At 44.1% G+C, this 27,380-nt stretch overlaps 1 protein-coding gene across 2 annotated transcripts in view; it reads right to left on the bottom strand.

Annotated features, from left to right (window-relative positions):
• Positions 1-27,380, bottom strand: part of MAN2A1 (mannosidase alpha class 2A member 1) — a 1,157,125-nt gene that overhangs the window by 460,180 nt on the left and 669,565 nt on the right. For both annotated transcript variants that reach the window (XM_085632583.1, XM_085632582.1), the window contains one exon: positions 13,331-13,496. In XM_085632583.1, coding sequence (XP_085488709.1) covers positions 13,331-13,496 — 166 coding nt within the window. The remainder of the gene's footprint in view (positions 1-13,330; positions 13,497-27,380) is intronic.

The raw sequence follows: 27,380 nt of genomic DNA, 5'->3' as shown, positions 1-27,380 counted from the left end.
TTTAGACTTTCTATGTCGAGGCTCTTCGCCAATCACCGGAGAGCCCTCCGGGGAAACCTGGACAATATGGAGTCCTGGCGACGATGAAGTCCTTCAGGGCGAACGAGATGCAGCTCCACCCTCCTCTGAGGCAGCAGCAGGCTCTTTGTCCCTCGACATCGATGGCCTCGACGTAGACTTATGCATCTCTTTCGACGTCGAACCGTGCTTTTCCCCCGACGTGGGGTAATGCATGGAAGGAGTTAAGGACCTTGCTGTCCTCAACGGCGACCCCCCCTTCTTCAACGGGGACCTCAACGTCGACAGTCTATGGCATCATGGTGATCTCGACTGCGAGTGCTCTCGCCTCCTCGACGTCGACTTCAATGCTCTCGACGTCGACCGGTCTTGAGGTCTCTACGCCGTCAGCGAATTTCTCGACGTCGACCTACGGTGAGGCTACGGAGAATGCCTCGACGTCGATGGGTGTCTAGACGTCGATGGGTGCTTAGACGTCGATTGACCCGCATTCTGAACATACCTCGAGCCCGAGGTAGTCCGCTTCGACGTCGCAGCCTTTCTCGACGACAGAGACTCGCCGTCTTGAGACTGTGTAGGCGTCTTCTTCGACGGCGGCAACGACGTCGACAGCGAACAGTCTGGAACCTGCCGTTTTTTCGCCGCTGAAGAGGCAGAATGATACTGGCATCGATATTCCTGATGAGAGGAGGGCTCTTGACTCCCAAGGCAACTTTCCAACCGGGCTAATCCTCTCTCCAGCACAGCTTGAAGGTGAATCCTCTCTCTATCACGTAGAGTCCTCGCAGAAAACTTTTTGCAGTGATAACACGAGTCTTATGACTAGAAGGAAGACAGGCGATACACACAGAATGTGGATCTGAAATGGCCATCTTCTTTCCACAGGCTGGACAGTTGCGGAAAAGAGGCGTCATTCTGACAGGAAAAGATGAAGAATTTCTGTCAGAAAATGAAGAAAAAACTTCAACCAGCATAGGAGAACCGCAAAAAAACAAGAAAAATAACAATTCCTGACAGAAAAGTCAGAAAACTAGCGAGCTCAAGCTCCAGGATCCTCACAGAAGGAGCCGGAAAAAAGAACTGACCTAACTGTCACCTGTGGGGCATGCTGGGAGCAGAGTGTTCCCTGAGGTTCTTAAAGGCAAAGTGCATAGATGCTTGTAAGCCTTAAAGGCAAGGTTCCAGTTGTCTTTTCTGTACTTAAACAGTTATTCTTATGCAGCCTATGGGCCAAACTGCCTGCAATTACCAGTTTTTCCTTATTTTTGGAAAATAAAGGAGTCTTGTTTGAAACCATTATAGTGTATGGTCTCTGTTACAAGCAGTCTTGAGAGACTTATTGTTATATAAGTAAAACTGGTGTAATCTTGGCTGTTTGCCATATTTGTTTTAGATTGTTGTATGGGGCTGCATATTTACATATATGTAGGTATGCATACATATGTCGGTGTATGGGGTTGAAAGTCTTTATTTACTTTATGTTCTGAGAGTATATATATATATATATATATATATATATATATATATATATATATATATATGTATGTATGTATGTATGTATGTATGTATGTATGTATGTATGTATATATATATATATATATATATATATATATATATATATATGTATATATATATATATATATATATATATATATATATATATATATATATATTTTGAATAGTCGATTCCTGGTCAAGGAAAGAATCCACACGAGCCCACTTAGTCAGCAAAGCAGTTTATTCCTCACAGGGCAGAAGAGGACGACGCGTTTCGACCACGTCCGTGGTCTTGGTCACATATATATAATGTGCTGGCGGTTGCCAGTAGATAGTTATAGTTAGGACCGAGTTCCCATAGGAAATCTGAAAATTCTATTTTGAATAACTTTGGCGCCGGTTGACTTATCTTCGTGAAATGTTCTAAACTAATGGGGCGCTCCACTCAGCTCCTACCCTAAAAGTCTCGGGGTGATTCGTCAAGCGGGGGCTGAGAAAAAAGGGGGGTCCCAAAACGCGTTTTCCCCATGCATTTTCCCATAGGACCTTTAGTCGAAGGTACAGCCAGAACGGCTGAACAGAATTACTTGAAATTTGGCAAAGAGGTAGTCCTCAGGTCAGGCATGTGCCTTTTGCATATATGGTGTCAATCTGTTCAGTAGTTCCTGAGAAAATTGCAGTTAAAAGTACATAAATATCTATATGCGCGCACCAAATGTGCGCGAGCGTAATTCTGATTGGTGGTTAGATGTCAGTCAACATTCGAATCGGTCGAAATCAGGAAGTGTCGGACGCCATTTTGTGTGTGGCAGTGAAAAAGAAAGGTGGAGAATATGAAAAGGGGGCAGGGTAGAGTGTTCCTGACCCCCTAGCCTTTGTCAGGGGGTCCCTGAAGGACCCCAAAGGGTGAAAAAAAACTTCATTTAAAAAACCTTGCAAATTCACTTTAAAAACCATAGGTTTCACACACGTTATAGTTAGGAATTAGCATTTAAAAAACCTTGCAAATTCACTGAAAAAAACCATAGGTTTCACACATGTTATAGTTAGCTGGACATTTCACTCGTAAAAAACCATTGAAATTTCCCCGTTATAGTTAGTTCAGCTAAATATAACTCGCGCGACCGCAATCCACTGCTGATGACGTCACATATTACATCACTGATGACATCATCCAGTGAATATGTGTCTTTCTGAAAAATAAATATTTTTTATATATGTATATCTAAAGGTTAATGGAAGAATAAATGGGTAAATAAGTGTCTAAATGGATGTTTTTTTTTTGTAAAATTAATTGTATAACTGACTTATTAACAGTATCTTAGTGAATACAGTGATGCAATATGTGACGTCATCAGCAGTGTATTGCGGTCGCGCGAGTTATATTTAGCTGATCTAACTATAACGGGGGAATTTCAATGGTTTTTTACGAGTGAAATGTCCAGCTAACTACAACATGTGTAAAACCTATGGTTTTTTCAGTGAATATATATATATATATATATATATAGCTATATGCTCCGATATCCCGCACGTGGGCGGGGATAATTCACTGCTTATGACTATTGATGAGTATCCCCTGGAAGAGAAAGAAAAAAGTACACGTACCGTGTAACAACCAAGTAGAGGGGCCAGAAGCCATGGGAGGATACAAATGACGATGTGGCTGTACTAAAGAGGGACTAACAAACCTATTAAGGAATCAAACGCAAGCATTTATGAAGGACAAAGACACATGACAATGAAACATATGGGCGGGTCTTCTCCTCCGTACTCTACCTACAACAGATCGCCAGAGCAGCGCTTACGCGCTGGTTCAGGCTCGACCTGAAAATGAAGGTACTACAAAAGTGCAGTCTCTGAATACTGAAAAGCAGTAAACCTATTAAAAAGTACAATTTGTGAATCAAGCCATGGGTTATAACCCCTTTAGTGTTCCCAGATACTCTGAGCAAGAGCATGGAAAAAAACACTGGATTTGTGAGGCAAACTGCCTACAGTGCATGCTGTACCAGGAAAACTGCTGGTTTCTTTAGAAAAACAGCACTATTTCTAGATATGAGCACCATGTAACTTGAAAGGCACCCATTTCCTGCATTTTTCCCTAACAGAGCGAAGGTAAAAATTATTTTGGATAGTGTTACAAATACCTTCAGCTAGGTGCAGCAATGTGGTCTTGAGGTCTTTTTTAAATGGGGCTTTCCCTCTGCAAAAATGCTGGTAAACCTGTGCCATCTATATATTACAGAAGGTACCACAAGAGTGTTAAACAATGAGGTGTCTACGGCCAACTAGACTGACTTTCATATATAAAAGGCAGGAATATTCTACATTTATAACTGTAAGTGAGGATCCTACGATGCCGGATACAATTTCAGTTTTGCGTTCAAAAATATATCCGTGCCTCCCATGTAGTTCAGTTCTGAACGACGATCACCCTAAAAAGATCTCTGTAGTGATAACATTTCTGGACAAAGTGGATAAAACGTTAAGAAATCTAGACTCACCGCCGACCTTTTTAGGACCATAGGACATTATTTCCAGAATGTTTTTGTAATGAATTTGCTCTATGAGCATGGGTTTAAAAGGTTCCTGTTCTTGTTAGTGAAGGGCACTGTGGGCAGGCTGCTAGGTGAATTTAGCCAGTATGAAGCGGTTTTAGCCCGTACTTCCTGTTGACTCTGTGCTGAATCTCACCTATCACACCTCTTTGTCACATCCCCCCAGCCTGGTGGTCGACGTGTGCTCTGACATTTGTGTTCTGAAACGCTGATATAGAAATAGCTTGGCTCATTTAGATTTTAGCACACAGTCCTTTTTTGACTCCAGTACTTTAAGCCTAACTCCTGTGTAGTGTCCTGTTTGATAACTTGTTTATGCAGGTTATCTATGGTTATGCCTATCTGTCAAACAAAATGTTTCTATGGTTTTGATGTGGTCAGAGATAGAATGTATATATGTCATAAGGGAGTTTGGGACAGTTGACTAGGGGCTGTTGCTGTACTGGTGGAACTTGTATGGATGGGATTTTATCTTGAAGATTAAAGTCTTTCTTCAGAACAACCTTAATTTGGATTTCGACGTTTCTTCGAAATATAACACTGGCGTAGTCGGCAGTCTTCAAGAAGATCTCAACAACAAGTATTAAGAAACTGTTTCTGGTGAGATACAATTTTTTTTTTTACTAGAGGGTTGGGAGCATTTCGCCACATTCCCACGGTGATTTGAGGGGTTTAACTCGATGTGGGCTCACTCTCTTGGTAAACTAAATTTACGAATTTTCGTTGATCAGCTGGATCGTATGTTCGTGTTAGTGTCTGGGTCAAAGATACTCTTCTGCTGAACCACGGTCAGAGAGGCTGGTGAAAATTCTATCTGATTGAAAGTTATTACATCTCAAGCGTGAACCTATTTGATGGTTTTCGAAGTATTAACTTTGCGTTAACTTTAACTGTACGTTACTGGTATACGTTGAGAAGGAGTCTCGCGCTCTGTTTAAATACTAACATCATCTTATTGAACTCGTACCTTCAAGCTTCGTTTTGGATTGTTCATCTTCGAATCTTCGATTCTTCAAGTGTTCTTTCGGAGTCGACTTCTTTTTGAGGCTTTCTTCACGCTCTGACTGCGGAATTGCATCCTGGGACAGCGTCATTACGTCGCACGTTCCTGCGGCCATTTTGGATTGGGATGATTTCGGTGAACTACGTGAATTAACATCACATCACTGTGGTGCGATAAATTCCTCATCGGTGACTCGCACACCAGTGATCTAAAGCGAGTCTCAATGCCAGTATGTTACTGTAATTCCAGTCAGTATTCCAGTAATTCTACTCATGTCTGTTGAAAGGTATTTTTGACAGAAACAGAAACAGATACAAACAGTTTGTTTTCTTCTTGTTTATCATATATTTTATTTTTTAAAAAAGTGTTCACTTTATGTTTGGTGCAATGCAGAATGTTACTGCAGCACCTTTCTTTCTTTCCCAACCTGGTGAACCTCCTATCAAATGGAAAAAATGGAAGGGTGTATTTGAAAGATATGCTAGGGTGTGTGGCGCTTCGTTGAGTGCTGAAAGGAAAACATCTCTTTTGCTTCATTGCCTAGGCTCAGAAGGACAAGACGTGTTCGATCATCTCCCTGAATTGCCAACTTCTGAGTCAGATGGTTTAAATGATTATGAGATATGCATATCTAAGTTAGACAAGCATTATCTTCCAAAAGTAAGCACGATATTGGAGAGGTATCATTTTGGGAAGAGACTGCAGAATGAGGGTGAATCTATTGAAAATTATTTGACAAGCTTACGGAAACTTGCTTCATCTTGCAAATTTGAAAACCTGACGGATGAACATGTGCGTGATCAATTCATGTTAGGTTGTAGTATGGATAAAGTGAGAGAAGAATTGTGGTTACGAGATGACCCTACTCTAGATGAGGTCATTGTTGTAGCTAAAAAAATAGAACATTCATTAAAGTGTGTTGCCATCATAAAAAAGGATAATGTTAAAGAGGTCAAGGTACAAGTGGTTAATGAACAAAGTGATGTCAAGTTTAAAACAAAAGACAAAGGTCAAGTGGATAGGGGCAAAATGAGTAATACTTTTTCTGATAAGTCAATGTCCTTTAAATGTTACAGATGCGATAAGATAGGGCATCTTGCTAATGATAAAAGATGTCCTGCTCTTAGTCATATGTGCTTGAAGTGTAAAAAGAAGGGTCATTTTGAATTTGTGTGCAAGACTAAGCTGAATTCAAAAGTTAAAATGGTAGAGGTTTATGAAGATGAGCGTTCAAGAGAAATGTACAAAGATTTTGAGTGTGGTCAAATAATTTTAGAGATAGGAAGTGATAACAGCAAGAAAATGTGTCCTACGGATGAAATTTTAGTTGATGGGGAGTTAACTCAGGTCTTGTTTGATTCAGGAGCAAAAATTACTATAATTTCGAATGATTTTTACAATAAGAAATTGAAGCAAAAAGTTGTTCTGTTGAAAGCTGACATAATTCCATTGGCGTATGGGGGAGAACCCATTAAATTACATGGGTACTTTCTGGGATTGATTGAGTACAAGGGAAGATTTGTGTCAGGGAAAATTTATGTTTCAAAAAAGGGTGACAGTATAATTAGCTGGATTCATCAGGGAGATTTGGGGGTTTATCTTGATCCAAATTCTGATCCACCCATTTTGTTGAGAGATGTATGTACGGTAGAATCTGTACAAGATGAGAAATTGGTTAATGAATTGATGTGTGATTTTCCAAAAGTGTTCAAAAAAGATTTGGGTTGCATGAGAGGTTATCAGCATAAGATAATGTTAAAGGAGAATTCTGTTCCGGTTGCCTGTAAAGTCAGGAATGTCCCGTTGGCTGTTAAGTCTGACATGGAGGAGATCATTAAGCTTAAAAATGGTGGTATCATTGAAGAGGTTGAGGGAACGGAGTGGATGGCTCCGGTGGTCGCTGCGCGCAAACCGAACGGTGATTTGCGTCTTTGCATAGATTTACGCCAATTGAATAAGAGTGTGGTTGTGGATAGATATCCTCTACCTAATATTTCGGAACTCTTAGTTCTTCTGGGTGGTGCTAAGGTTTTTAGCACTCTTGATTTAACTTCAGCTTATCATCAAATTGAATTGGAGCAATCTTGTAGGGACCTTACTGCTTTCATCACGCCGTTTGGCACATTTAGATTTAAAAGAATGCCATTCGGTTTGGTATCAGCTTCTTCTGTTTTCCAGCGTGCAATGGAGAAGGTTTTGAAAGGTTTACCGGGTGTCTGCATCTATCAGGATGACATACTTATTTTTGGTGATAATGATAATGAACATGATGACCGCCTCAGATCTGTTCTGTCTAGGTTATCTGATGCTAATCTCACCATTAAAATTGAGAAGTGTAAGTTCTATTGACTATCTTGGGCACAATATTTCAGGTAGTGGGGTCAAACCCAAAGATGAGTTGTTGTCTTCTATACGTGGTATGCATTCCCCTACTTCAAAGGAAGAATTGATGAGTTTTTTTGGTTTAATAGAATACTATGGAAAATTCATCATGAATTTTTCTGAGTTAACTGTCAATATGAGAAGTTTGTTAAAGAAGGGTGTTAGTTTCAGATGGACGGATATATGTGAAAGAGAGTTTTTTGAGGTTAAGAAGAAGTTAAGTGATGCACCATTTTTGCAAAGTTTTGATACCAAGCTGAAGTCAATTCTTACAACTGATGCTAGTGAGAAGGGGTTAGGTGCGGTTTTGCAACAGGAGAGTCCTCAAGGAATTAAAACCATCTTGTTTCTTTCTAGAGCTTTGAAGGACCCTGAGACAAGGTATTCTGTGGTTGAAAGGGAATCCCTTGCAGTTTTTTGGGCAATCAGAAAACTGAAGAAATTTTTGTGGGGAGTGAATTTCGAGGTGAGAACTGATCATAAACCTTTAGTGGAAATTTTTGAGAAGAAAGGTTTGGATGCTATTTCTAGTCGCATAACAAAATGGATCATAAGCTTACAAGAATATTCTTTTTCAATCAAGTACATTCCAGGTGTTAACAATAGGATAGCGGATGTTTTTTCACGTTTGGTGTCAAGTGACACTTGTGATGGGGATTGTAGTGATCTAAGTTATGAGTGGGTGTGTGCTTTGGATGCGGATCATATATCTGAAGAGAAGTGGCGAAAAGAAATGGAACTAGATGTAACTCTTAAAGAGGTTGTGTCACTTTTATTGGGAAATTGGTCTAGTATTAAAAATGGATCAGAAGATACAAGACCTTTTTGGTATGTGAAAAATGAACTTTCTGTGGATAAGGAGATGTTGTTTCGTGGTACTAAGTTAGTTCCTCCTGTAAGTCTTAGAAAAGACTTGATAGATTTGGCACATGCTACTCATTCTGGTATCTCTAAAACAAAGGAGAGATTACGATTGTCTTATTGGTGGCCAGGAATGGATAAGTTTGTGGAACGAGAAATACGTGAGTGTGTTGCTTGTAATTTGAGTGATAAATCTAAAATTACAAGAGTACAACCTATGATTTTGAGAAGGAGACCAAAGCAACCATGGGAGGATATCGCTTTAGATATTTTAGGTCCTGTGTATAGTAATGGTTCTCAGGTATTTTTATTGGTTGTGATTGATATGTATTCTCGCTGGCCTGAAGTTTTCTTTTTGTACACTGTGGATTCAATTAATGTCATCAAGTGCCTTAAACAGCTGTTTGCAAAGGAAGGATTTCCTAAAAGTATTTTGACGGATAATGGTGTGCAACTAGTTTCTAAAGAGATGGAACAGTATTTGTCATCCTGTGGAATCATTCATAAAACATGTTCTCTCTATCATCCCGAGGCTAATGGGATGGTAGAGAGACTCAACAGGGTTTTGAAAGAAACCATTACTTTGGCTAAATCTTTATCTATAGGATGGAAGGAGGAAGTTCTTAAGAAATTAGAGGATTATAGGTTGACTCCTCACTCTACTACTGGGAAATCTCCATTTCTTTTGTTTCGTGGTAGGGTTCCGAATACACACCTGGAACCATTTTGGGTGAATGATTATTGTTTCAATAAGGGGAAAGAACGAGTCTGTGATGGAGAACTGGTTGAAAAAAGAGAAAAAGAGAAAGCGTTATTAAGAAAAGATTATTTTGACAAAAAGAATTCAGTCAAAAAGTTGGAAGTGAATGTTGGTGATGTGGTGGTGGTAAAACGTCCTGGTCATGTGAGGAGTGGTAATTCAAAATATTTTGATCCTATGATGGTCATTAAAGTGTTTAAGAATGCGGTTAGAACAGAAGACCATCGGGTATGGAATCTGAATAGAGTGGTTGTTGTAAGGAGAGGAGGGGTCACCAAGACTGTAAAGGAAAATGCTCAAACTAGTGATTGTTCTACACGTCAGTCTTCAAGATTGGTGAAGAAACCAAGTTATCTTGAGGATTATGTGTAGTGTATAGGTACTTTTATAAATGTATATGGAAATGTTCAATCTTGAAGATTAGGTGTAGTGTGTGGTTACATATACAAATGTTTTTTTGTTTGTTACATATACAAATGTTTTTTTTGTTGGGGAAGGGAGATGGTGTAGTGTCCTGTTTGATAACTTGTTTATGCAGGTTATCTATGGTTATGCCTATCTGTCATACAAAATGTTTCTATGGTTTTGATGTGGTCAGAGATAGAATGTATATATGTCATAAGGGAGTTTGGGACAGTTGACTAGGGGCTGTTGCTGTACTGGTGGAACTTGTATGGATGGGATTTTATCTTGAAGATTAAAGTCTTTCTTCAGAACAACCTTAATTTGGATTTCGACGTTTCTTCGAAATATAACATCCTGGTTCTTAATCAATCCAGATTTAATTTCTTTTTTTGCACTATTAGTAGGAACTTTTAACCGAACCCTGTGGCAGACAAAGATCACGCACAGTCCCACTCCCAATAAATACCGCCCAGGTCATTTATAGCACGTGTTACTTAATAAACTGCCCTAGCTCCGCTACGTGGTGTACAACAATAACAAAAATACCATGCATTATGGGGTATGGCAAAAGTAGCAGGCACTTGTGCAGAGTTGAGCATTCAGGTCCCAACCCGGCTGCTCTTTGCACACTGTTGCACTTGTGGTGCTAAAATAACTGGGTATCTCTTCAGACACCCGTATACACTGCCGTGTCACACCCTATTTGTGGCCAAGGCCACTCATGAATTGACTTTGCCATTCATGGAGTCTTTATGCCTTTTATGTAGAGCCTGGGCAGCGCGCATGCGCTGCTCTGCGTGTCATGCTGTATTGAGTGGTGGATGTGAAGCTTCGCCCACTCCCCGCCCATATTTTTAATTGGCTTGTGTCATTGTACTTCTTAAATCCTGGCTTCTGATTCCTTCAACGCCTTGTTAGTCCCTCCTTAGTCCTGCCTGCCTTGTCTTCATTTGAAACCTCCCATGGTTACTGGCCCTTTTACTTCTGATGTTACACGGTATGTCTAATTTAGTTTGTAAGCACTATTTTCTTTAATGGGGTTTGCCCTTCTGCAGGCAGGACATGCTTTCCTTGCATTCAGTGCGCCATGCGTGCTTTCACTTTCCTGAGAACTATTGAGTCGCTAGCATTTTAATACTTTTGCATCATTTGGTCACCCGATCCTGTATTTAATATTAATTGCTTTTCCTGCTCAGCGTGGTGCTGCCGCGATTTATTTTGCAGCTACGTCACAGCGCCTGCTTTACAGCCACTGCGAGCACTTCGCAGCAGTGATCGTGTTTTATTTTTCACAGCCACTGCGAGCACTTTGCATTTGTGATCGTGTTTTATGTACATTACTTTCAGGCGCAAACAAAGCAGAGTGTCTAAAATGGCTGCTGCTCATTACTGCCAACTTTCACTTTACAATTCAGAGCCTCGGAGTAACAGAGCACAAGCAGGTTTGGATGTTTAAAAGTCGGATGTACTCCAGAATATTTTTGTAAATAGGTTCCAAAGTTTTTTAATTCTAAGAAGTGTTGGCCAGGGTTATTGTCCAAATGTGTACAGCCTGCCTTGCAAACTGTAAAGAGAAGAGTAGCGTTTGTACTTGTGTATGCAGTATGAATTGGGGCCCATGCATGTTGTAAATGCAGGCCTTAAATCGCCTTTAGGTCTTTTCTTAGAGAAGAGGCAGACTTCCTTCTTGACATCCCTCTAGATGCTGCACTGCTCAATTGGCAGTACAAGTTCCGATGTTTAGTAATAGTATATGTCTGCATTAGTGTACAGTCTGTATGGATACAGCTGGTTGTTAATATAGCGCATGCTGCAGAGTTTTCTCTTCTCATCCCAGGGACTCTACAAGCAGTAGAGTCAAGTCTTGAGGCTATAGTGGGGAACAGAGGTGAACGATCTTTGGAGGCTGGGAAGTTTTTTAGGATTGGTGACCTCCATGAATGGTATAGAACGTATCTGTGATGCTGGGAAGGGAAAAATGTACTTCTCAGCTCCTCAACTTTGGCAAGTGACACCCACCTTGGGCGTGCTTCTATTTGTCACACAGCGCCTCGCACACAGCGAGTAACGCATACTACTAGTTCTAATTCATGGTGCGTATGAAGGTGCAACATTATTGAGGGCAGAAGGCAGACTGGGCTATACCAGCGTTTAAACGTACGATATGCTGAGCCACAACTTCCATAAGGAACAAACGTTCGCCTCGCTGAGCTTGTTTTGCAACATGCTGCTCACAGGTTCACAGATTCGAAAACAGTGATGTATGTCACAGCCTATAAATGATAGCAGTATGTTAATTAATCAATGCTTTTCCAGTGCACTCAAAATATACAAATTAAAATAGAAGGCCGAGATGTAATGTGGAGTAATGTAATAAAAACAAGAAATGGAAGTCTGCTAAAAAATTGTCTTGCTCGCCAAGCTTCTACTAAAAGGTGAGAGGTATTGTGAAATTGATTCAGACATGTGACTCCCAGGTGAAATAAAAGGTAGAGCCTGACGCAGGTTCTAATGAAGCCTCATCAGGGATGGTGTGGCCTTTCATCGTCATGGGGTAGAGTGCAGTCTTTGAATTGAACATAATTCCAGTACATTCAATACCACATAATTATTACTCACATATTTCCATTACACACCAAGCGACATAATTCCACTACACAAATCCACTCCACACAATTCCCCCACACACCATTCCACAACTAACAATTCCAAGGCACATAAATCCACTCCACACCACATACATCCGCTCCAATACAAAACACATGGGTAAAAGACATTCCCATTTACAACGCCACTACCTTTTAACTCTCACAAATGCGAGATCAATTTGCGTTGCAAATGCTCGTCTGTGCAGGTCGCTAAAATAGCTGGTTATTTTATCAGACAATTATTTACATCTCTCCCCCTTTTACGACTCAAATTCATTTATGAATTGTCTGTTTCAGTCATGAAAGTCTTTTACTCCTTTTTTTATGCCTGCTGATAAAACAGCTGAGCATTCAGTTAGACATTAGTTTACAATTACTATGTCAATCCTTACCTGTGGCTAAAACCTATTTAAAACTTGAATGAACTATGGAATTTGTAAGCCTTTTTACGTATTGTATTAATTTTAAGCTTCATTATTTTATGCAGCGCTCACTTTGACGGACTTGAATGTCTTTATAAAGTATTATAAAACTTTAAACAATAGTTCAGTATGCTTTCTCTGGAGAGTAAAAGCGACTCCACTTGCCTAATGGTGCATGAATCACAGGCCAACCTAAAGAATTCCCATGTATCGCACAAGTTCTGTGATAGCAGTCTGCGGTGATAAATCATATTTTCCCTGTAGCCAGAAGATTAAATTAGGATTTATTAAATGCAGATCACACAAATAACTCAATTGGCCCCCACATTAACACAGGCGGTTGTTCATCTCTCATACACTACGCTAGCAAACACAGACAATTTTACATGCGCAGGACTATACTTTTCTTGCTTTTTGTTCCTTGCAAGTCAATGTTTCTACATGTATATAGTGGTCCATATTAAGCTGTATAAAAGTATAAGACCTTTTCTATGATTTGTTCTTAGAAGAACTTCCATTACCAATTTGCTTCTTGAGTTTCCCAATTGCTGATACTTCCCATTGTAAGCATTCCATTATTGGCCAGGGATGGGTTCTTTTTTCCTCATTTAAACATTAAAGAAAACATAAATGGCTGGTAGATGTGCAGAGATATCCCTGCGAGTCTATGGGAAATGTCTTAAATGCAACATGAACATAAACTATAAGTTTCCATTACAAAGCACACACTGGTAACCATATACAAAACTTAATTTAAAACAGCACTCACTAACCTGAAATGTCTCTTGTGAGGCAGTTGTAGCTCCATCCCACACTGCACTCAACTGAGCTCTTACATGTTTTCCTGCAGTAGATAAGACTATAACTTTGGGAGTATTTACATGAACTGAAATAACAGAAAAACGTTCCTGCTCGGTAGGATTATAAATGACAAGGTACCTGCAAAAAATAAAAATAAATAAATAACCGTTGAGATAACATTTTTAAGATTTCACAATATACGTTTCTGTAACATGGCTAAATAGAGCCAAATGGTAAATCTGCCAATAAAAGTGAGAACAAAACACTTATATGATACGTATAAACCCTAGGTGGTGAAAGGTATATACAAATGTTACACTGCTTTACAAAAGGAAACTTAACATTTATCCAAGTAAACATATGTCTGATATCTTCAACATCAAAATAGGAAATACGTAAAGACCATACCATTATTGCGCAAGCTTTCAGGTCTACAGTAAACAGAAACAATGCTAACAAAGGATAATTCTAAATAAGGGTAAACACAAAATCTGCAGGGCTCGCCTGTAAAGAATAGTATTATGGTTTGTATGAGACAGAACCCATTTTAAAGAGGTTTTACAAAGGAATCACGTTTAAAAATGTGCAATATGTACTGTTGAAGATGGAAAATCTCCTGTCTTAAAAGATGAATAGTGCCTTCTCAGAAGGCATGGGATCCGAAGTTTCATACGTTTTACTTCTAATAGGTTGTTATTCTTTCTGTACAATACATGTTATTAGATTAACGATTTTCCCAAAGTGATCTACATCAAAATCACACGTTTAGAATGAAAAGGATTGAGTACAACTTTTAAATACTTTTTATGGCCGAAGAGGCTACACTAAAAATTGAAAGGACTCTGCTTTACAATTTAACACCAATTTGACACAAAGTGAGATGTCACATTCTTACTGCTACTTCATGCTTTTTGTTTAGGGCTACAAATCCTTGGTGAAAGGGAGTGAGCCCTTCATACCTGAAAGAAAAACAAAAAAGAGCATAGCCAATAGGTCTCAGCCATGAAACCGGTTGGCTTTGACAATACTTGGGTTTGTGTTAGATAGCAGCTCGAAATGCACGCACATCCGCTGCAGCATCTTGAAACAGGTTTCTAAATTGTAACAAGATGCAATCAAAGATGTTTGCTGCTGTAGCACAACGATCCACAGCGGACATCTCCAAATGCATTTGGCTATGTTTTAACAACTACTGCTGAAAGATGGCCACTATGGATGAGCATGCATCTGCAGCGGCCATCATTGAATGCATTTTATTTTTAATAAATCCCATTCAAACATGGCCACTGTCTACACATGTGCATCTACGTCAGCCATCTTTGAAAGGGATGTACAAATAAAACAATATCCATTCAGCCATACCTTCTGCACATATGTGTACTTGAGCACGGGTAAACATCTGGGAGTGGTCAGAAAACCCGAAAAGTCAAAAAAAAGGGTCAGTGATGAATGAGGAGGATGGGTGCGTGGGTGGGTAGTGGCAAAGGAAGAGAATCAAGGGGAATAGGGAGATAGAGAGGGAGAAGGAAGAAATAGTTTCTTCTGACATCTTCGAATCCAGTTCTGACAGGAAAATGAAAGTGAATTCCTTTCTTACAGATTCTGATTTTAGAGGAACAGCTCAAACACTTGCTCCCTCCGATCTGGATGAATGCAACGCTCACCATACAGCCTCTCATACACCACTTTGGCACCTGTGAAAGGCAACCTACATGCTGCAGCTTGTCTCAAATGGGGTTTGAAGAGGTTTGACCACATCACCCCAACACTGAAATAACTACCCAGGCTCCACCACCGTTAGGTATCATCTTTAGGATCAGCTGCATCACCTACAGGACTATTAGCAATTGGATGGGGTTACACTTGGCCAACAGAATACCCACCTCAAATAGGCAATACGCCAACAATCACCATCGCATAGCCTGACTAGACAAGTGCAAGAAGAACAAGTTATTTACCTTCGGTAATGCATTATCTGGTAGAGACTATCTAGCTGTATGTAGATTCCTTACCTTTGAATTCCCAAAGCGTCAGGCTGGATCTGGAAACATTTGCTGAGCAATACCCCTTGCGCACGACGTCGGGTGGCTCCATTCGGCTTCGCGTGACGTCGTTGGCGTCGGTAGCATCGGTTATGATGTTGCGGTGCATACATAGGTGCCACCCAGGCACGCGGACGTCAGTACTTTTAGTTTTTTCCACGCCAGAAGCGCAGAGCCTTGAATTGACTGACGATAACATGTGCAAAAACGAGAGCCCTGAAAGGGGAGAAACCCTAGACCTACAACATCAGTCCGCAAAGCGGGGAGGCATAGGCGGGCTGTAAGGAATCTGCAGCTAGATAGAGTCTCTATCAGATAATGCGTTACCGAAGGTAAGTAACTTATTCATCTGATAGAGACCTCTAGCTGCAGATTCCTTACCTTTAAATCAGAAACCCGAGCCATAAGCATCCCGGCGGTGGGTTGCGGACTCATGAGCTAGACTAAAACGTCTTGCAGGACTGAGCAGGCAAAGTGCCCGTCCCTGCGCAATTGACCATCAAGGCAATAATGTTTTATGAACGTGTGCAATGATGCCCATGTCGCTGCCTGACAGATGTCTTGAACTGGGACACCCCATGCCAAGGCCGTAGTCGCAGCCTTTCCCCTGGTGGAATAGGCCCTTAATCCCTCAGGGGGCTGCTTCTTCACCAAGGCATAACAGATTTTAATGCAAAAAACCAACCCAGCGAGAGATGGTTCTTTTTTGCTCTGCCTTTCCCTTCTTTGCTCCCACATACCCCATAAAGAGTTGGTCATCCAGCCGGAACTCTTTTGAGCGATCAAGTTAGAACGACAAAGCACTTTTTGGGTCCAGTCGGTGGAGACATTCCTCCTTCTTAGAGGGATGTGGGGGAGCAAAGAAGAGGGAAAAGTAATGGACTGACCTAGATGGAATGGGGTCACAACCTTTGGTAAGAATGTTGCCCAGGTGCAAAGCACCACCTTGTCTGGAAAGGACATGATAAAAGGGGGCGAGCTGGATAACTCCTGCAATTCACTCACCCTCAGAGATAGCAGAAAGGTACCCTTGGGAGTTCCCAAAGCAGAGCCCTGCTGGGCAAGGGTTAGAATGAACAAAAGGGCAGTAAAAAGAGGAGCAGAAAGATGGTCAACAGACCTTTCTATACAGTAAAATATAAATTTCCGTCACCGGCAGGCGTATACCGAATTAGTGGTGGGACGTCTGGCTGCTAGAATAACATTACAGACTTCGGAAGGAAGGTCGAAGGCTGCCGCTCAATCTCCACGCATGGAGGCGCAGTTTTGACAAGTACGGGTGGAGAACCCTCCACTGCTGCTGTGACAGAAGATCCTCCTGAAGAGGCAGCCTGATTGCAGGATCGACACTCATGTTCAGAAGGTCTGGATACCAGACTCTCCTTGCCCAGTCCAGTGCTACAAGGATGACTTGGGCCCAGTCACTCGTGATCTTCTTCAGAACCCTGGGCAGGAGTGGCATGGGCGGAAAGGAGTACAACAGGCCTGAGGTCCACTTGCGGCGAACCGCGTCGCTAAGCGATAGCCACCTTGGAAACTCCAGCACACAGTACAGCTGACATTGCGCGTTCTCTTCGGAGGTGAACAAATGTAACCAAGGTCCTCCCCACTGTTGAAAGAGACCTTGCGCCACCTCCAACTTAAGACGCCATTCGTGATCCTGAAGGCATCGAAGGCTGAGATCATCTGCCCTGGCATTCAGAGAACATGCCAGTTGTTGAACCACCAGGGTTATGCCCTGTTGTTCCAGCCATGCCCAGGACCCCACTCTGCCTTGCTTGTTGCAGTACCACATGGCAGTGGTGTTGTCCATGAACACCTGCTCCAACTTCCCCTTTACAAAGGGAAGAAATGCTTTTGATGCCAACTGAATCGCTTGGAGCTCCAACAATTTATATGGAGCCCCGTCTCCGCCGGAGACCAGTGACCCCTGATCTCCACCTCTCCCATTTGGCCGCCCCATCTAAGAAGAGACGCATCTGTCACAACTGTAAAAACTGGTTGGGGAAGGGAGAGAGGTCTGTTGTTGACCCAATCCCGGTTTGTTAACCACCACTGCAGATCCTTCGCAGTTCCTTTCGAGATCTGAACCACGTCGGTGAGATTTACCCAATGCTGTGTCCATTGGAACTTCAAGTCCCACTGCAGAGCCCGCATATGCCACCTGGTATGTCGTACCAACAGGATGCAGGAGGCATTGAGACCCAACAGCCTCAGAGTTAGTCTCACCAAAATCCAGGATAGAGGCTGAAACATCGGAATCATAACCTGAATATCCTGGACTCGCTGCTCGGGAGGATAAGCCCGAAACTCCACTGTGTCCAGAACAACTCCGATGAAAGGGAGCATCTGAGGAGTCAGGTGTGACTTCGGCACCTTTATAGAGAACTCCAGCGAAAGCAGGAGGTCCCCCATAGTCTGAAGGTGGGAGATGACTGCCTGGGGCGAGGACGCCTTCAACAGCAAGTCGTCTAGGTAGGGGAAGACTGAAACTCCTATCCTGCGAAGATGAGCTGCAACCACTGCCATCACCTTGGTGAACACCCGAGGGGCACTGGTAAGACTGAAGGGGAGCACGGTAAACTGAAAGTGCTCGTGGCCTACCTTGAACCGCAGCTAACGCCTGTGGCCCGGCAGGATGGGAATGTGAAAATATGCATCCTGCAGGTCCAACGCCACCATCCAGTCTCCTTGGTATAGGGCAGACAAGACCTGAGCCAATGTGAGCATTCTGAATTTCTTCTTTCGGAGGAAGAGATTGACGGTCCGAAGATCTAAAATGGGCCGAAGCCCCTTGTTCTTCTTTAGATTTAGAAAGTAGCGGGAATAACAGCCACTGCCTACTTCTGAAGCTGGGACCCTTTCTATAGCTCCCTTGGCCAAAAGAGCTGTAACTTTCTCTTGGGGCAGTTTCAAATTATTCTCTGCCAGCCATTCCAGAGTTGGTGGAATAGGAGGAAAAAAAGAAAGGGAAGGAAGAGAATACCCTCCTGGACGATCTGCAAGACCCAATTGTCCATTGTTATAGATCTCCAGCGGGGAAGATGATGACGAATTCTCCGATGCACTGGAGTAGTGTGGTCCTGCAGAATTAGCCTTGGAGTTCTTGGAGAAGTGTGGTAGACGACTTCTGGCCTCCATTCCGAGGACAGAATGTACAGCATCCACATCCACGCACGGCTTGGGCAGTCTGTGTAGGACGGTGGCTGGGACAGGGCTGACGCGACTGGAAACCCCTTCTGTTGCCACGAAAGAGGCGAAAGGAAGATTGGCCACGAGAAGTGGAGGAGAGGCCCAAGGATCTGGCGATAGCTCGAGAGTCCTTGAATCTGGCCAGGGCCGAATCTGCCTTCTCCCCAAAAAGGCGGGTTCCATCAAAGTACATGTCCATCAAATTGGCCTGGACAACCCCCGAGAAGCCAGTTGTACGAAGACAGGCGTGGCGCCTCAAGGGCACCACCGTTGAAATTCATCTGCCCAGCGAATCGGTCGTATCCAAACCACACCATATGGCGAATTTAGCTGCATCTCTCCTGTCCTTGACAGCTTGGGAGAGCACAGCCCGGGCCTCCTCCGGGACTTGTGGCAGCACCAGCGCAACCGTCTCAAAAAGAGAGTGGGAGAAACGGCACAAGCATGCGGTATTCACCGAACGCAATACCAGACTGGAGGAAAACATCTTCTTCCCAAATGAGTCCAGTCTCTTGGATTCCCTATCCGGAGGGGAGGAAAGGAATGCGCCCTGGGAAGTAGATGCCTGCACCACCAAAATTTCTGGGGTGGGGTGTTGGCTGAGGAACTTTGAGTCGCCCGAGCAAGGCAATGGTGGCGTAAAATCGTCCTATTATAGGTTTGGTCATGTTCCTAGAGGGACATCTGCAGGTGCCTCATTAAAGGGCAATAGGGGTTCAAAGGTGGAAGCCCCAGATTGCAGCACTTCGGTCAGGAGATTAGTCCTGACCTGCACTGAGGGCAACTCCAGTCCAAGGACCTCAGCTGCCCTCTTAACCACCATGGCATAGGACAGCTCTTCCTCTGTAGCCACTGTAGGAGGAGAGAGCATGCCAGTGTCTCGGGAAGTATACAGACCACTGGCTTCCCCAAGTTCCCCATACCAGTCCATAGTCTCCTCAGAGACATCCTGGTTCTCCAGTGGGTCTCCAGACTCCTCCCATTCCTCTCCTGAGCCCAGTACGTCCACAAAGTGCTCAGGCGACAACAAAACACCTGGGTTCTGTCGAAATCAGCGTCGCTCAAGGCCGTTCAGGCTCCGTGTCGTCGGGGATGGGGCTTGCGTCACCAACAGACATCGTGGACGTCGGAGCCACCGACATCGGGTTCGACGCCAGGGGAGGTTGTGTTGGTATGCCCGGCATCGACACAGATACGGGATCGGATCCCTGATGCCCCACCGGTGTCATGGCCGAAGCCGATGGCGTCGAACCCGATTGGGCCCCATCCGACTCCGTGGGGCCCGAGGCTCAAATACGAGGTGCATGGCCTCGTAAAAAAAAGTTATTTGAGCGGGTGTTGCTCGGGCTCCCGGAAAGGGAGGAAGGCGCGAAGTCGACTCAGGCTCCGGCTCTGCAGAAACGTGCCTAGAGGGTTGATGCTCCTAACCCTCCCTTCGACGATGGACACCAGCTGAGGTGACGTCGAAGTCCGCTTGGACTTCTTCTTCATCTTGTGCCTCTTTATGCCTCTGTGAGCGGTCTCATGACCTCCTCTTCTTCGAACGGAACCGTGACCTCCTTGGAGTCTCGCTTAACGGTGTCCACTGCCGGGCCGCGAGCAACTTCATTGCCCGCTCCCTCAAGGTCTTCAGAGCCATCGCCCTACAGTCAGAACATGACTTCGAATCATGGTCGCGTTCCAGACACCACAGACATACGCGGTGGGGATCGCTAACAGACATCGTGCGGGAACAAGTCCCGCATGGTTTAAAACATGTCTTCCTACCAGACATCCCTCGCACACGAAGTCGCTGCTCAAAACATTTCGACAAAAGTAGAGAAAAAAGCCTGCCAAAAAGCGGGAGAGGGGTAGCTCTTCCCGGATAGGCGCTTAACTGGCGCGGAAAGAAAAGAACTGACATCCGCGCGCCTGGGTGGTGCCTATGTAGGCACCGTAACGTCATAACTGATGCTACCGACGCCAATAACGTCACGCGGAGTCGAATGGAGCCACCAGTCATCGCTCGCAAGGTGTATTGCTGAGCAAAAGTTTCCAGATCCAGCCTGACGCCTGGGGAAGTCAAAGGTAAGGAATCTGCAGCTAGAAGTCTCTATCAGACAGAAAATATAGAAGACCGGTTTTCTAAGTCTATGCACCTAAAATAAAATCATCAGAACTGCTAAATCCTTGCTGCAATAAAGAGCACATCTCTTGAGGAAGCATGACCACCCTTACCCAGAAAAACTATTTGCATCTACCTATCTGTACCGTACCATGGGCAGCCACCCTCTGTTCAACGCTTGGTTGCTTCCCAGGTAGGTTTGTTTTATGTAACTATGGACATGTATGACTCTAGGATAGCAGGATCTGCTTCTTATGGTTACCCCCACTTTTTGCTATATGTGATACTGTTTTTGACTAGTCTGACTGGGATCCTGCTAATCAGGACCCCAGTCTATCTGCTTTCTCCTTCAACTATTATGCAATGTACTTTGGTACACTCCAGATTGGAAAAAAGGGGCAATTGGATACTGGGGTACCCTTGTCAGTCTCTAGTACATGGTACCCATGTACCCGGAGGCCTCCCATGGGCTGAAGCATGTAATATGTCACCCATAAGAGGCCATGCAAAATGGAACTACAGGCCCGCCATTGCAGCCTGTGTTAAGTTGGTGCATGCACCACTTACTTAAGATATAGCTTTACTATATCTAGGGGTCACTGCACTTAAAACCTATAAGTCACCCCTCTAGCAGGCCTTTACAATCCTGAGGGCAGGGTGCTTTGTTCTAAGTGAGTGGGTGCCACTGCATGGGCAGAACACCCCTGCAGCCTACGGAGTCCATTCTCCTGGGTTGTCAGTGAGGCAGCCATTTAGAACATATAGAGTGGCATTATGCGACCGCGTGATGACCAATTCTAAAACGGCTAAAAAAAACCCTATCGTGTTTGGTATCAAGCATGTTGGAATCATACCCCCACACCGGTAACTGGTGTTGGAGGTATGATTCCACCCCTCAGGAGCGAGCTTCATGGGGTCCCTGATGTACCCGGTACCAGCCTTCTTGTCCCGGACAGCACAAAATGGTTGCTGCCGACCACAGAAACTTTTCTGCCCTCCTGCTGCTGAGCCAAGCTTGAGCAGGGGAAGGCAGAACAATAGGCATCCTGTCACAGGGAGGTGTGACCACCTCCCAGACAGGATTTAGTGTATTAGGGCTGGGTGGGTGCGCTTACAAGCGACTGAAGGCCTGCATGTGGGGCACATTTGGTGTCCCTGTGCATAGTCCAGTTCAAACCAGTCCTGGGAGCTGTTGGCTCTCGCTCTGGCGCAAAACTGGACAAAGGACATGGGAGTAACTTCTCCATTGTCCAGACCCTTCCCGGGGAGGGTCCCCTGAAGCTTGCCAACCCTCTTCCGTGGGTACATAAGGGCTTACCTGGCTGTAGGACCTTAGATTCGATGTGGACAAGATTCTGAGCCAGAAACCCCTGAACTCTGACCGTCTGGACTTTGCTGGACTTTGTTTGGGCCCGACTTCATCTCCCTCTCAGTCTGAAGCATCATCTGTGCCCGTACACCAAACAGGAACCGTGCGGGACCTGTGGAGCATCAAGGACAACCGAAGATATCTCCCTTGGAGTGAAAGAGACACTCCCCTGCATTCGCAAGCACTGCAACTCTGCTCTCCGTTCGGCTGACCCTGAGCTCCTACGGACTCTGAAGGCTTCAGCAACACAGGAGGTGGGTTTCTACGTCCCTCGAGGTCCGAGCTGCCCTCTCACCAAGTTTGAGGTCAGAATCTCTCGTGGGGGCTGCAATACCCGAACCCCTGTGTACCGCGTACATTTGCAAATGCATATCCATGGGCGCATTTCCCAAACAAGTGCATTGGGTTTCAAGTAGCCCCAACCTCTGGCACCATTTCCAACCAAGAACTTCGGCCTCCTCGCACCGAGTGCTCCGTGGGCTGTTGTTCGGTGAAATCGCTCACGGTCCTCTCGCGACTTCTGTGCCTCCGGCCTGTGAGTCCACTTGAGGGTCAACTTTGCTTTTCTTGGCCTCTCCTGGTTGCTCCAGGCCTGTGTTGACTCCCCTTGCTGTGGTGAGTCTCCTGTACCTTGCTGGTTCGAACCGTATCCATCGTTGACCTCCTGTGTGGGTTGCCGTTGCCAAGGCTTGTTGGTGCTCTGCCGGACATCGACCCCTCAGCACTTGACATCCTTCGTGGGACAGCTCATATCCGGCTCCTGGTTGTCCTCGACATCTCCTGGTCCCCGTAGCTGCAGAGTCAAGGACTCCATCAATGCACCTGAGCACCCGGCATCGGTGGGCATTCGTCTACCGAGCCCCTAGTCACTCCAGAGTGACCCAGACTTTGTCCCCTCTGCTTTCAGGTACTCTTCGACAAGAATCCACTCTTGGATTCCAACTGACACTTTTCTTCCTTCCAGCAGTGGCTCTTCTTCGAAGTTCTCCATTGGGTTTGATTGCGATTTCTGACGCCACTTCAGGCCTATGCACCCGGTTTCCCTGGGATAAGTAACTTGGCTACCTCAGTATCTATAGGTGGGGTGGCTCTCCAACCTCCTATCTTCCATGGGGTTACTTCAAAGTTCACTCGGAAAGGTCCTTAAACTCTAAAACTTCAACCGCGACTTTCCCATAGAATTGTACTGAGCACGCTACCGTGTTTCCACACTGCACCTGTGCTCCGTGGGGTCCCTATCTACTAACCTTGGGTGGTTCCTTGGGGTCCCAGCGATTCTACCTCCTCTAGACACTGTCTTGACTCGTGTCGTGTTTCCTATACTACTTTCTTAGCATATAGTTTGCCTGGGGCCCACTGTGAATTAGTGCTATTTACTGTCATTTCTGTGCTCAAGTGCTGTGCGCTTTGTGATTATCTCCGTGTAGGAGATACTGTATCGTACTAGATAGTGTTATATTAATAAATACATTTTTTTATAACTACTTTGTGGTTCATTTAACCAATACTATAAGGTTGCATTCTGGTAAATCAAGCTGCTTAACATTCCTTCAAGACTAAGCCTGAAAGCTGCTCTCCTACAGCTACCCCTTGGATAACTTTCTAAGATTATCTATGACCTCTTAAATCACCATAAGGGTTGTTTGGACTGGTGAAAAGTGCCCACTTTAATTAGTGGACAGCATATACCGGGCCAACTTCTCACAATGACTATCAATGAAGAGTCTATGATGAAGAAACATTCTTTTTCTACAGCTAGAACCTCTGAATGTCAATCCTCTCTGGCACTTCATACATCCTTGATTTTTTTAAATTCAAGAAAGAATATTTTGAAACAAAAACAATGGAATATTTGGCATACACTTGTAATGCACTGCAGTATTAAGAGGGTGTTTATTGATGGATACAAATGTTTATCTTCTTGTACAGACGTACATGTCTGTGCGGTCCCTATTCATGTATTAAGAGGGAAGATCCAAAATTACTAAGTTGTTGGGACAAGAATGTCCACTGCATAGTGCACAGTCATAATCCCCTGCACGGAGTGCTTGACTGCATACATCTAGTATTGTGGGTTGTGGCCTTAGTGTCATGCTATGCTAGTGTGTGCACACAGGCCCAGGCCTCTCCCTTGACATGAGTAAGGTCTTGGACTTGTCTTGTGACCTTCAGGGGCTCACCAAGCATGCCCTTACTGACTGACAGCAGACTACTGTCACTCTCCTGGGTTTATTATATAGAGCGGTGGGGGTAGTGGACTGCAGTTTGTGAATCCACAGTTGTGACCATGCCTTTTATCTGTGCCACCTGAGTGGAGGTTTACTGGCCAACTCATGTAAAGTTTTGCTTCATGTGTGTACGCAACTCTTAGCACTAACATTCCAAGTGTATGTTGGTGAGTGTAGAATGTGAGGTACTTGAATGGTTTGTGTGAGTGAGCCAGAGTAATGGAGTCACAAAATGGAGGTGAGGCTATTTTCCCAGACAGTGTAAGTATTTAGCTGCCATTCCTGAAGCTGGAGGAAGGAGACCATGACACTAAAGTGAGGGGAGTGAAGGCATAGTTCCTTTAGACATTCGATCAGCACTTTCGCTTGGCAAGGAGATGATGATTAGTCTTCCTGAACACTGCCATTTGTAACATCATAGGATTAAGGTGTGGGTCTGCAGACTCTATTGTGCAAATGAGCAGTAACTTTAGGTGAGGCAGAGCCATTTGTCTTTCCTGGATTGCACTTACAGTTGGGTAATGAAAGCTGGGTATAGAAACCTCACACCTCTTTGGCCTTCTCTTGTGGGTGTTCCAGGTTGGAAACTACCCTGTGAGAAGCATCATTCTACACAAAGGCTCTGTCTGGCAAGCAGCCTGAAAAGTGCACTTTAAAGTATGTCCACCCAAATTGGTTCTGAAGATGTGGATAGTGGATACACATCTCCTGTCTGATATGACTATATAAAAGTATCAGACAGGGGATACTACCCTACTTGTGGTCCCACTGCCAAGGAAAGCAGAGTTCTGAAGAGTACTGCTGTGCAACCAGAGCTGATGTCTGCCTGGCAGACAGCTTTCAGGGGTGAGGGGACATCACAAGTGCCAGGGCTCTTGCTGGAAGAGCTTCATAACTGTCAGGAAGTACGGCAGAGCCTACCTGCTCAAAGAGGGACTGAGCCTAGCAACCATGCAGGAGGAGTTACAGATGAGGTAGAGTAAGGTGCATCATGTTGCCAATATTGGTGCAGCAGACAGAGAAAGAAGACTGAGGCAATAGGTGGACCTCGGTGCCTGTGCAATTGCAGTCTCTCTGTGGTGTTTCTGTGCAGGAAGCATGAGACTGTGATTGCTGACCCCCGGTCTGTGCTGTGATCCAATTAAAGAGAACTGATATGTGCATGGCTGCATCATCGATGAATACCCCTGTACATGGCTGCATCATCACCAGTGTATCACCACTGTTTAGGCCTGTGTGTGACTGCATCATCACCACAAAATCTGCCTGTGCATACCCACATCGTCCTGAAAGTATCACAAGGTGCATGAAGACATTGTACCTTGAAGGACCAGACTCTGTGGACTTTAACGGCCAGCCTGTACTGGGTCTGAAATAACTCCTACAAATCTGAACTTTCAACTCCGCACCAGCCAGGCAGGCAGCCAAGCAGCAGTTGTGGAGCACACCAACAGAGTGTCTGATGTTGTGTTGTCCCTCAGAAGAGGGGGTAGGATGGGGCAAGCAAGCTGAGGAAGAATCTGGTTGCTGCCCTGAAGAATGATCCACCAGTGGATGGTAAAAAAAAAACTGAAGACTGCCTCAGAGACTGAGCACTAACCCATGAAGAAGTGAGAAGTGCACCTGGGCTCTAATCACACTAATACCTCCACCACCTAGCTCAGATGCAAGGACCAAGGGACAAAGCAGATAGAGGTGCAGCAGTGACTGATAGCACCCAGGGACACTTAATCGTATTTGGTTGTGTTAGTGTCGCTTTGAAGTCCAGTGTGCATTAAAGTACTTTCTTTCTTGAAATATAGCCGCTCGGTTGGAAATTTGTTTATTGCACTATTCTGTGGTTGTTGAGGCCTTGACTCAAGCACTGCAACACTAACTCCCTGGGAAGCCCCGGAATGCTCACTATTGCTACCAATGAGTCAAGTGCAGAAGGGTTTGTATTTGGCGCAGTTTGCAGAGGCACAGTAGGATGGACCACAGGAAATCATAGGAAATTATCTGAATTCTCACAGTTGAGGCCTAAGTAACTACCAAGTATTGTCTCAAAACTCCAATTGTGCAAAGTTTCGCTTATTCAAAAGCCAGGACTGTACAAAGCCATCTTACACAAAATGGGACTACATGCTGCCTATACAGAGCTACATTATACGAATTTGAAAGATGCATATTGGTTTATAATGAAATTAGCGAGGTGGGTTGGTTGAAAATAAAGACATTTTGGAATAGGTTAACTGTTTGTGCTTTGGCCACATCAAAGGAATGTCTTTGCTGCATGTTTGGGTCATGATGGAAAAGATCAGAAAGGCTTAGGGTAGTTAAACTGTAATGTCTTGTTTTTCATGCTTCACTGAGCGATGTTTAATACATGTTCAGCTGCATCAATATTGTATTTTATTGTAATTGCTTTTTCGGTGAGTAGCACGCTACTTTAGAACCCATTAAGGCTTAGTGGTGAATTAGTAAAGTGAAATATGAAAATAATTTGAGTGGTGGATATGTTACTTATTTGGATTGAGAAGGATAGCGGAGGGATAGAAGAGGGAAAAAGGTTTGCATTTATATAGCTCTTGCTACCCCTGATTGGGTATTTTTTTCGGCGAGTAGCACACTACTCTGGAACCCATAAAGGATTAGTGGTGAATTAGTATAGTGAAATATGAATTTAATTTGAGAGGTGGACATATTAGTCTGCTATTTGGATTGAAAAGTATAGCGTAGAGATAGAAGAGGGAATGATATCTACATTTTATTTTCTTCAGAGGTCATAACAGGTGGCTTGGGATGAGTAAAAGGGATGTGGAGGGGAAGAGTCAGAGGAAAGGGTTTAGAAAGGCTATTTTTGGGAAATCAGAATAGTAAAAGAGGTATGAGATGATAGGAGGTGTAGAGTAGGGAAAAGTTTAGAAGAGCAAGTTACTTACCTTCGGTAACAATATATCTGTAAGAGACACATTGGTTATAGATTCCTTTTCTTAGAATTACCCCCAGGTGTCAGAATGGATCGGGAGAATTTTTCTTCAGCAGTACCCCTGCGTGTCGGTGGGTGGTCTTGGTCGACTCCGAGTTCTTCGTTGGCGTCGTGATCGT

The sequence above is a fragment of the Triturus cristatus genome, chromosome 2_1 (assembly GCF_964204655.1).
Source record: "Triturus cristatus chromosome 2_1, aTriCri1.1, whole genome shotgun sequence".
Classification (NCBI taxonomy): domain Eukaryota; kingdom Metazoa; phylum Chordata; class Amphibia; order Caudata; family Salamandridae; genus Triturus; species Triturus cristatus.
Note: the sequence above shows the minus strand (reverse complement) of the source record. Positions and strands in the feature narration are given on the sequence as shown.